Source organism: Lipotes vexillifer, unplaced genomic scaffold, assembly GCF_000442215.2.
Source record: "Lipotes vexillifer unplaced genomic scaffold, Lipotes_vexillifer_v1.1 scaffold382, whole genome shotgun sequence".
NCBI classification, from domain to species: Eukaryota; Metazoa; Chordata; class Mammalia; order Artiodactyla; family Lipotidae; genus Lipotes; species Lipotes vexillifer.
The window spans coordinates 6,616,736-6,628,978 of record NW_006780611.1 but is presented as its reverse complement, the minus strand read 5'-3'; the positions used below and the strand labels follow the sequence as shown (position 1 = coordinate 6,628,978).

Below are 12,243 nucleotides of genomic sequence, written 5' to 3'. Positions count from 1 at the left end.
GGGGAGGAGGGAGGGGGAGGGGAGGGGCAGGAGTGCTGAGGGGCTGCGGCGTCTCCTGGAGGGCTCTGGGGTGGGGTGGGGGTGAGCACTGGATGGAGGTGGGTGGAACTTCCAGGGCCTTCACAACTCTGAGGCACTGGTACTCAGGACTTTTTGAATTTAGTATCACTCTAAGGGACTATTCTTCATTCTGATAAGCCAAAGTGCTTATCCTGGAATGTAGGGCCATCGGATTTTTTTTTTTTTAATGACTGGACAATTCAAACATCAGAAGGAGAGAGAAAGCCATTCTGCTAGGGTCCTACTGATTAGCAGGAGCCCGTTACGTCGTATTCTCTGCACTGCGGCGGGGAGGGTGCCCTTCCCACCATTCACTAGCGAGGCTCCCTGTGCTCCTACATGGTGTACACAGTGCGGGAGGGCCTCCCGATGCACCAGGGAGGATGCGGTGGAGGATGGGCATCCCCCAATGGCTGTGGGGCACCTGTCTTTCCTCGAAAACACAACAGCTGCCCTGGATCTCCAAATCTTTATTGACTTTCTAATGGTTTGATTTCTAGATCCTTGTTTTTAATACATTTCATTTTTATTTTCGCCCTCCCAGTCTGTCTTCACCCAACCTGAAAAACATTCCTTACAATCCCTTGATAAGAGCACCCTAATAGCACATATCTGATTTACAGCTATAGACAACTGTCTATTCCACTGAAGGCCACACTGGCTTTATAAGGCTGAACAAGTTGTTCTAGTTTCTCAATATGTAATTACATTGTTTATATCCTGGAAACAATGGAACTCAAACAAAAAAACAAATCCCCAAGATATGGTTGGTCTTATTTTTAATAGAAAACAGTATTCTTTCATAATTCATAATATTCAAGCTCTAATGGGCTAATGAATTATTTGGAAGCAATGAGAGCTCTTCATGGAATACGCCTGCTTTCCGAGAGTCCGTGTTTATTTGACTTCATTTGCCAAAGTAAGTATTGTTCTACCAATAGTGGCTACCATAAGGAGGACCAGCAGAGGCGTTTACGTTCCCATTAGACAACCCGCAGGTGATGATAAACAACACACCAAGGTCTCTGGCAGGAGTCCAGTAAGTGCGGTCAACATAAAAACACCATCTGCTCCCCGGTTTCAAACCATAAATAATTGTTCCATAGCAACGAAGGTCTTTAGGACTAAGTCTTTTGACTAAGCTTTTGGAGAGGGAGGCCAACAGGATTCCTAAAGCTCCCAACGGGCAGAGGAAGCCCCACAGGAGGCCAGCGGTGGCCTGGAGTGGGCAAGGCTCCCCAGTTGCCCCCCAGGGCCCGTCCTCACCTGCAGCCACCTCTCCTTCCAACCCTGTGACCAAGCGGCACCACTCATGGAGCTGGAAACCTACTTCCTTTGCTTGCCTACGCTCTCCTCTGCATAGGAGTTGTAATGAGCAGTGAAGTAATCAAAAAGGCTTTGTGGAGAAGCCAAGCAGGCGAGAGTGTAGACCCTGCCCCACTGGGAGTTTTCTTGACCCGGACACATCCTCCTCTCATCTACTGTGCACATCTGACACACATGCAGCCTTCAAATCAAGTTAGACATTTAATTTTAGCCTGTAGAAAATGTATTTAAATACTTTAAAAGGCATGATTTGGAAGTTACCTCTAAGTAACCTGAAACCCAGTATGTTATACAGGTTACTCACAAGCAGCAAACATCAAACCACCCCTGTCTCTGAAAGCACTGACAGGGAACACCTCTAAACTACTAACTTTTTTGGGGGTAAAATATCTGGACTTGAAGTAATTTGAAGCTATGCTAGCAGAATGATTTAAAGATAGTTCTCTGTATTACAATTCCTTACCTATGAACTTTGATAGGAGAATACAGAATTTCAGGATTAGATTCTAATTAGTTAACATATATTTATATCTGTTATGTATATGAAAACGCTTCAAGTCTGTATAATTGCCAGACAACAGTTATGCCCTTTGAGATGTGAGTGAGTGATGGCGTCTCCTTGTAAGGACCGCCCATTACTGATGGGCACACATTCAATTTCCCCGAACTCCAAACTTGAAGGTGGCCCTCAATGAGGTTAACTTAAGTATCTAACAATAGTAATTAAACATTTAGACTGAGTCACAGGTCTCCTGAACTGAGTTTCTATATAATAACAGCAGCTAAACATGACAGCACTATTCCCAGTGCTCTGTATTAACTCATTTAACCCTCGCACACCCTGAAAGGTTGGTACTGCTGGTGTCCCTAACTCACAGATGAAGAAGCTGTAGCACAGAGAGGTTACACAGCTCAGCCCAGATCACACAGTCAGTAAATGGCAGGGCCAGGGTTCAAGTCCAGGTCGCCCAGCTTCCCAGCTGGTGCCCACCTCCTGATATCCCAAGTTTACTTGGTGCCTGTGAAGCAGGCCTCCCTGTGCTGATCAGGTTCTGGGAGGAACCGCACAGAATGAGTCAATTCAAGTTAAACTTGTTTTCGGCCTCTGCAGGCGGCTTGAACCTGAACCACGGCCTCTCCATGGCCAGCTTCACGCTGGAGTTAGGCAACTTGTCCCCGTCGGATGGGGAGCGCTGGAGGACGCTTTATCCTGGGACACCCCTCTGAAAGCAACAGTGTTTACAATCATAAAAATGCACACACAAAGAGCATTTATTTAATATTCTATCCTGCCAACTGGAGACTCCAGAAGCTGGTATTCTGAAAACAAAAGAAGTTGCTGAAGGTGCAGCTGTGAAATATTCCAACTGTTGGAATAAGACTGAACAACTTAACATATACCTTTGGGACTCTGCATATTTCTCCAATTTCACATTTTAGATAAATACAACTTTCCCACCTCTAATTTTAACTCCGGGTCACAGATTTTATTATCAAACATTTCAATATTAGCAAACATCATCCACTAAAGAGGGTTACCCCAATTTTTTTCCAAAGGACATCCTTGACTCCAGCCAAAGCTTTTGAAAACAATGAAGTAAACTGATTTGTATTTGTTCCTAATGCAAATAAACTCATGAGTCCATAGTGATTACTGCTTTTCAAAGAGACACTTTAAAGATGATTTTTAACAGGTTACCTTGAGCTGGAAGTAAAATACGAGTCATCAGTGTCATCACTATACTTTTTTCTTGGTTTCGCTGTGATTGGCGTTTCCTGTTCAATGGTCTGCAAATCTGAAGTCACTGAATGTGAAATACCACTTGAGAAAATAGAGAATAAAATGGAAAAGAATAATATTAGTTCACGAGGACACTTGTGTGTTCACCAAAGAACGGATCTTTTTTTTTTTTTGGCCTCGCTGCGCAGCTTGCAGGATCTTAGTTCCCTGACCAGGGATCGAACCGCGGGCCCCCAGCAGCGGAAGTGTGGCGTCCTAACCTCTGGACCGCCAGGGAATTCCCATGAATGTTTTAATTTATACTCTCAACAAAAATATACTTATTAGTGGGGTTAAAAACATGAGCAATAAAAAAATATTTTTTTGGTGTAAGCACTGAAAAGTACTGGACCTTAGTGAGGCCTGTAACTAATTATACAAAATACAGTCACATATATCAGTTATGTTTACGGCATCCACTTAATGACAAGTCAGACCTATTTCCTTTTACCTAAGAATTAAATTTGGAATTTTTCATGCTATAGTGAACACCGCTGTCCCTTGGCTTCTGAGGGGGATTGCTTCCAGGACCCCAGCAGATAAAAAAAATCCACAGTATTCCTTTGTACTTTAAATCATCTCTAGATTACTAATAACACCTAATACAATGTAAATGCTACGTAAATAATTACAAATATAATGTCAATACTATGTAAATAGTTGCCCTTAAGAGTGGTATATGCAGCAAATTCAAGTTTTGCTTTTTAGAACTTTCTGGAATCCCCCCCCCAGACATTTTCAATCCCCAGTTGGTTGAATCTGCAAATGCAGAACCTGTGGGTACAGAGGGCTGCAGGTGGACTGTATTAGAGCAAAGCAAAACAACTGAAGAAAGTGAGTAATGAGAAAACATTTCTGAAGTTGAAATTAACAAGGAAAATCCATTCATGATTAGCAAACTAGTTTAAATTCTGAAATCCAAGAAAGCAGAGTCTTACATACCTTCTGCAATTTCCAAACCCCATGCCAAGTCTCTCTGATTCCACCTTCTTTTTGCCACTCATGTTCATCTTTTCATCTTTCTTCATTTGAATATTAAGATCCTTATAGGCTAATCGTAATGATGACACACTGCCAGAAAAACCAAATGCTCCTTAATTTAGCTTTAATTCTGTGTTCTTAAGTTAAAATACAAAGAACATTTAACATATCACTCTACTTTTAGCTTCGTGCTTCTTTCCATAAATTAACGATTATGAAGGCAAGTTGGCCTTTTCTTTGGGTAAAGGTCTTTTTTGAGTAGATGCTCAAGAAAATCTGAAGGAGTTTACAGATACTCTTTGGTTGCTGCTGAACTTACATTACTGTTCTTGTTTTTATCACTTATTATCGTGTCATAACACGATGTATACTGAAATTATTTCTCTAAAGGACAGTAAAAAGCAGAGTTTCTTACTTGGACTAATATTTTACTATACTTCAACATTACATATCAAAAGTATGAGGTTAGTCTCATTGGTTTGCTCTGGTTTAAGATAAAAAATATATACAAATGTGACTTAACAAATAGATAAATTAAGAAGGGATTACTTCACTGCAAAAGGGTTCTTCAGTTTACAAGAAAATTTCCTGTAGGGTCTCTTTATGTAATCAGGCTCTGAGAGCATTTAAAATGGAGTTATCTCCAGTAATACCACTTCTGGGCATATATTTGGAGAAAACCGTAATTTGAAAAGATACATGCACCCCAACGTTCATTGCAGCACTATTTACAATAGCCAGGACATGGAAGCAAACTAAATGTCCATCAACAGAGGAATAGATAGAGAAGATGTATATATATACAATGGAATATTATTCAGCCATAAAAAAGAATGAAATAATGCCATTTGCAGCAACATGGATGGACCTAGAGATTGTCATACTGCGTGAAGTAAGTCAGACAGAGAAAGACAAATATATGATATAGCTTATATGTGGAATCTAAAAAAAGGGTACAAATGAACTTATCTACAAAACAGAAATAGAGTAACAAATGTAGAAAACAAACTTACGGTTACCAGGGGTAAGGAGCAGGGAGGGATAAATTGGGAGACTGGGACTGACGTATACACACCACTATATATAAAATAGATAACGAATAAGAACCTACTGTACAGCACAGGGAACTCTACTCAATACTCTGTAATGGCCTATATGGGAAAAGAATCTAAAAGACAGTGGATAGATGTATATGTATAACAGATTCACTTTGCTGTACACCTGAAACTAACACAGCATTGTAAACCAACTATACTCCGATAAAAACTAAAAAGGGCTACACTCTAGGGCCCACGTGCCGCAACTACTGAGTCCACATGCTGCAACTACTGAAGCCCATGTGCCTAGAGCCTGTGCTCTGCAACAAGAGAAGAAGAGAAGCCATTGCAGTGAGAAGTCCACACACCGTAATGAAGAGTAGCCCCCACTAGCTGCAACTAGAGAAAGCCTGTGCGCAGCAACGAAAAAAAAAAAAAAAAAAAAAACTAAAAAAAAAAAGAAAAAAAAAATTGGAGTTGTCATTCCTCAGCCAATAGTTTCCTCTGCACCACCAGTCAGATACTCATCACCTACCTCTCAAATATTTGTGACAAACAATGCACCCAGGTGAGAAATGACGAATAAAACACTGTCCCTTGCTCTCAGATTTCCAAAAATGCTATAAATACTTAATTTTTCATAAAGGAAACCAGGCCTATATTAACAATTACAAGAGTAAATTATCATATTAGTAAAATAGCAACAAAATTTCAGGGCCTTGAAAAATGGTATACCTACCTTATCAGGATTTCTAAGCTATCATCCATTTTATAAAATTGTGTAAAACGTCACGAATTCCTCATAAGAAAGGCACTGTATAAATTCCATAATAATATAAATACATTTCTCTGTAGTAATAGGGAATGACAGCAGAATTTCTTACTAGGAAAAAATAATCTTGCTTTTGCTGTTTCCCTCCTAAATGAGTCAAGCAGGATTTCTGTTTTGTTTTAATCTGGCAGTTTGTTTTCTTTACTATTATTCCTACAGATCAGGTAATGGCAATATACCCACTTTATTACTTGGAAAATATAATATACTCTTTCAAGTATAATTTTTGGAGGAAAACAATAGATCTGTTTAAAATCAGTAGAACTGTGGTAACAGAGTCTTCTGGAGATGAATGGATAGGGATGGTATGAGATGGGGAAGTTTTCCTTCTTGGGGTTCTTGACGTACGATTGGGTCTATCCTCCATTAAAAGAGTGCACTTTTAACAGCCGGGCCCTGGAAGCACTAATGGAATAAGGAAGCCAGGACTCCAAGCTTCTCAGACCCACAGAAGCCCTTCCAGTACCAGCTTGGCTCAGGGGAGGGCTGGCCAGACACTCAGGTCAGCAAAAGAGCAGCTCCAGCGTCACCACTGTATCTTCTTACTCTTTCTACCAACTGTGCACACAGACGCCTCTGAGGATGGGCCCAGAGACTGCCAGGTGAGGCTCAGGCTACTGCACGGATAGTTTAGTTTCGCAGTCCGACAACACAAGAAACGATACTGCTCCTGAGAGCTGACTGAACTGAAATAACTTTATTTACAGCCGTTAAAAAAAATGAACTTGCAGGGCTTCCCTGGTGGCACAGTGGTTGAGAGTCTGCCTGCCGATGCAGGGGACACGGGTTCGTGCCCAGGTCCGGGAAGATCCCACATGCTGCGGAGCAGCTGGGCCCGTGAGCCATGGCCGCTGAGCCTGCGCGTCCGGAGCCTGTGCTCCACAACGGGAGAGGCCACAGCAGTGAGAGGCCCGCGGACAGCAAAAAAAAAAAAAAAAAAAAAAAAGAGAACTTGGAGAAGACTAACATAAAGCTTGGGCACTTCCTCACAGCTGGCACAGTGCTAGTTTGGTGAAACTGAGCTGTGATGTGTCTGAGCGGCAGGACGGTGATTAGGGCGTGGTGGTGCAGCTGTTCTGAACAAGGCCATGAGAGGGGTCAAACTAGGTTCCCAAGTCCAGTTCATAAATACGCCATGATCTGCATCTTTGCTTTTGTGCTGTACTGAATGGTCCTAATGAAAGAGACACGTTAAGGCTGGTTGTTGTTTTTAGTAGTAACAAGCTAGTTTCCGTCCACCTGACCCACAGGGAGGGAGCTGCTGCTTCCTGTATTCCATGTCTCCTGTTCTGATCAGGCGGGGATTTCACACTTCCTCTGGGAAAACCTCACGCACAAGCAATCTGGACAGAGCCTGCTTCCAAACATACCCATACTTTTTAAAAACTATTTTCTGAAATTTATTTTATTTATTTATTTTTGGCTGCGTTGGGTCTTCGTTGCTGCGTGTGGGCTTTCTCTAGTTGTGGTGAGCGGGGGCTACTCTTCGTTGCAGTGCGTGGGCTTCTTATTGCGGTGGCTTCTCTCGTTGCAGAGCACGGGCTCTAGGCGCACGGGCTTCAGTAGTTGTGTCTCGCGGGCTCTAGAGCGCAGGCCCAGTAGTTGTGGCGCACGGGCTTAGTTGCTCCGCAGCATGTGGGATCTTCCCGGACCAGGGCTCGAACCCGTGTCCCCTGCATTGGCAGGTGGACTCCTAACCACTTCGCCACCAGAGAAGTCCCAAACATACTGATTTAACCTTCCCCCTTGCCCAGTGTCAAAAAGCCTAGCTAAGTCAGAGACATCAAAGTGAAGTCTGTGACAACTCAGAGTAAACCTCACATAGAGCATTTCAAGTCACATTTTACCCAAATACAGTTTAGTGCTGCCCCCTAGGTTCTGTGAGTTAAAGGACAGTGAGGAATAACTAGCAATTTCAAATTATCTGGCTTATCGTATGAAGGTCCTCTTAGCACACTGTGAGCATCAATAGCAAGAAATCACAGTGGTTGAGCACCTACTATGCGCCAGGCACTGTTTGATGCACTTTAATGAGAATTAACTAAAGGAATCCGTAAAACAACCTCATAAAGTATTTTCTTCATTAGGCAGCCCGTAGTAATTAACTCAAGCTAAAACAGATACACCTGAAAATAAGAGAAAACACCATATAAATAAAATAAACACGCATACAAAACAGGACTCCAAGTCGCCTTTCCTCTCTTCTCTCCTTACCATCCTCTATGCCCAGTCATGGGCACTTTCCAGATGGCCATGTGTCCCTTCTGTTTTCAACACAAACGAAAACCTCTCAGGAACCTTAAGTGTCTACCTAAAACAAGTCTCCAGTCTGGCCTCCTGGCCTCCAGTTTTATCCCGTTCCTTCTGTCCTGGATAACGCCACCAAACGCACTTTCCAAAACACACCCCTTCTTCACAGCACTCCCCTCAGATGTGGTGTAAAACTGCCCGCCTGACTTCAGGGCGATCCCCAGCATCATTCCAATGTCCCCAATCCAGGAAGGACCCCAGTGCCACCGTCTGGATTCTCTCTTCTTCATTCCCTTAGGCTCTTCCTTCTCCCCCAACCCCGTGCCAAGTCTGACTCTGAGACTCCTTCAAGATCCAGCCTCAAAAGCTCTGCAGATGCCACCATACCCACAACCTTCCATCATACAATTAGAACTTAGTCACCAAGTTCAACGGGGCTTCACATTATAAACACTTTTTTTCATTACTGAGATATAATTCACATACCATAAAATCCACCTTTCTAAAGTACACAATTCAGTTTAGCATATTCACAAGGCTGCCACCGTCAGCACTATCTAATTCCAGAACATTTTCATCATCCCCAAAAGAAACCCCTGCCCATTAGAGGTGACACCACGTTCTCTCCCCTGCCCCCAGCCCCTGGCAACCACTAGTCTGCCTTCTGTCTCTGGATTTGCCTAATTTGGACATTCCATTTCTAAGGAATCATACAATATGCGGTCTTCTGTGGCCAGTTTCTTTGTCAGCGTAAAATTTTTAAGATTTATCCATGCTGCAGCACGTGTCAGTACTTTATTCCTTTTTATGGCCGAATAATATTTTATTGTATGGACATACACATTTTGTTTATCCATTCACTACTTGATGGACATTTGGGTTATTTCTACTTTTTGGCTATAGGGATTAATGCTGCTATGAACACATGTACAAGTTCTGGTGTGGCTACACGGGCATATTTTAATTTCTCTGAGAATATACTGAGAAGTGGAATTGCTGGGTCATGTGGTAACTGCCACCAGCAAAGCACGAGGGCTCCAGTTTCTCTGCATTCTTGCCAACACTTGCTGTCTGTCTTCTTGATTACAGCTACCTTGAGTGAAGAGGCATCTCCCTGTGGCCCTGACTTGCATTTCCCTGATGACTGACGATGTTGAGCGTCCTTCCTGCGTAAGTACCTCCTGAGCGCTTCTGTCTTTCCCTTCCCGTGACCCCATCCCAATCCTGTCTGCACAGCTTCAACTGGAAATGGCGACTGCCTCCTTCTCCCCTGGTCTCTCCCCTTCTAATCTACACGTCCATGCAGTTTTCGTTATCATAAAACTGAATTTTGCATTATCCTCCTCACACACATATGTAAGAATAAATGGCATTTGGAAAGCAAATCTCAGAAACATATTCCTATGACCCAATCAAACTTACATCGATTCTTCCTTAGGTGCCGCCCTGGCCAGAAGGTCTTCCTGTTCCTTCATTTTATCTACGGCTTGGGCTTGTTTTTCAATTTCATTAAAGCACGTATTCGTCAGTTTCTGGGCTCCCAAACTTCCTTTTTTGGCCCCAAGCTAGAAGATACAGTATAAGATTACATTCTACCCAAACTGTTTGAAAACGTTTGCAACAAAAGCTAACATTTATCGAGGGTTATTACTTAGTCCTCACGACTCTATGAGGCCGGCACTGTCTCCATCCCTGGGTGATGGATGAGGACCTGAAGCTCCTGCCAGTTAAGTGACTCAACTAAGATCCCACAACTGGCAAGTGATGAGGTCGGGACTCAAACCCCGCACCTGCCTCCAGAGCAGGGGCTCTGAAAGGAATCATGGCATCTCAACATTCAACCAATGACAACCCTCCCAGCCTCACCAGACAGCACTGCTTTTAGAACCGTAACCATGACAGAAACTCCCAGGAAGCCTCTGTTGATTTTTTTCAGAATTTTGTCATTGACAGAAATGTTAAACACTCATTCTAGAAAATCTTCACTAAGTATAACATCCCCTCATTGAACAAAACAAGCTTTTTATCAAAGCCACATTCATTATAATCTGGCTCAAAATAAAAGTAAAATGACAAAGGTGGCTTTTCTGAGTGCATAAGCCATTTTAGAGCTAAACTACCAGATACTTTATACATAATACTCACTCCTCTTTTAGCTTGATTTGGTTTCTTTTTTATCAAGAAAAAAAAAAAAAAAAAATAGAGTCCTCAGTATTTCCACGTAGTATCCAAACTCAGAGAGTATATATGTTTTTGGGACACCACACTGAAGAGAAATAAAGAGACTAAGTTTGCCCCATTCACTATTTTCTTCAGGAGCATTTCATATTACATTGAAACAAACCCTCCTATTAACCTCTACTCTTCAAAATTTTCAAAATTGTTTTAAAGTAGAAAGTTAGCCAGGCATTATGTATACAACTAAAGCAGTGAAGCGCTTTCCACTCTGATCTATGTTATCACATTGACCAATAAGAAATATAAAACACTCTATTATTTTGGGAGCATTACATTCTAAATTGCACAAAAATACATGATGCTTTCAGATGAAGTTTCTTAAAAATTGTTTTCTGGGTACATTTTAATCATAGATTACATATTCTGTGTTTAGAATTATGTAAAAGAGACCCAGTAAGAATAAAAATTATTTTCTTACAAAGTGAGAATGTGCTTTAACAGGAAAAAGATAGCATAAAACAAGGGAATAAACTCATTACATTTCAAGTGTAAAAAAGCCATCCATGGAAATTCTCCTTTTCATCACTTTCTTTTAGATTTGTACTGCGGTAGTCACATAATCTGCTCCCAATCTCCTACAAGTCTATTATAAATACATGACGAAAATATCTGGAACATTTCTAATAGTTTAGTTATTTTTCACCGAAGCAGTTGCTTTCCAATTAATACAGTGTAATATGCACTAATTTCAGATTGTACTTCCCTGATAATGAAAAATTAGAAATTAAGTTCACCTACAATAAAATCAGAAAGACAAGAAAATGCTAAGAGTTCTTGAGTAGCTAGGAATGACTTGGCTGCTCTGACCTCTGCTTAAGCTGGGACATAAACCAGCAAATCAAAAGCATCAAGAGCAACCTTCGCCAGGTACAGAGGCTGCTGCATTTCACAGTCATCAAGCTGGCCGAAACAGAACAGCATTTTTTGCTTAAATAAATCTCATTACATTTTAAGTTCTGGGCAGAATGTAAAGACAGGATTCATTTTTTTCTTAGTTAATCTCACTCTCTAAATCCCAATATAGGGTAACACATACCACCTAAAGCAGCCTTTGTTGGTACATTAAGACCTTCCACACTTGGTCCTTGTTCTGGTCCACCTGAAAGTTGAAAATATTGATGTTAATGCAGAATACAGACTCATCAAATGTGCTTTTGAATATATAATACACTCAACTTGCTCAGTACTACGAATCTTATCCAGTTCTGTCAATGATTGTCTTTTCTTCTTAGCTCCATATTCTATTTTATCATTTTAAGAATTTTAATTTAAAAGTCCATTAAAACAGAAGTATATTTTGTATCCAGTTGGTTTGTAGAATAAAAATGTTATTGGTCTCCCTAATTAACATCATTTGGAATTCTACCTTATGGTCCGGTGTTTTATTTTACTTTTATTTATTTATTTATTTATTTGGTTGTGATGGGTCTTAGTTGCGGCATGTGGGCTCCTTAGGTGTGGCATGAGAACTCTTAGTTGCGGCATGTGTGTGGGATCTAGGTCCCCGACCAGGGATGGAACCTGGGCCCTCTGCATTGGGAGCACGGAGTCTTAGCCACTGCGTCACCAGGGAAGTCCCATGGTCTGGTGTTTTAAAGTAAACTGTTCTGAGGGACTTCCTTGGTGGTCCAGTAGTTAAGAATCTGCCTCCAGTTTGCAGGGCAGAAATAGAGACACAGATGTAGACAACAAGGGGGGAAAGTGGGGGGCCAGGGGACAACAAGGGGGGAAAGTGGGGG

At 41.7% G+C, this 12,243-nt stretch overlaps 1 protein-coding gene across 2 annotated transcripts in view; it reads right to left on the bottom strand.

The window, feature by feature from the left end:
• Positions 1-12,243, bottom strand: part of ARFGAP3 (ARF GTPase activating protein 3) — a 50,795-nt gene that overhangs the window by 17,212 nt on the left and 21,340 nt on the right. For both annotated transcript variants that reach the window (XM_007453941.1, XM_007453942.1), the window contains 5 exons: positions 11,544-11,603; positions 10,412-10,473; positions 9,689-9,831; positions 4,109-4,237; positions 3,086-3,208 (listed from right to left, as the gene is read on the bottom strand). In XM_007453941.1, the coding sequence (XP_007454003.1) occupies positions 3,086-3,208; positions 4,109-4,237; positions 9,689-9,831; positions 10,412-10,473; positions 11,544-11,603 (517 nt within the window). The remainder of the gene's footprint in view (positions 1-3,085; positions 3,209-4,108; positions 4,238-9,688; positions 9,832-10,411; positions 10,474-11,543; positions 11,604-12,243) is intronic.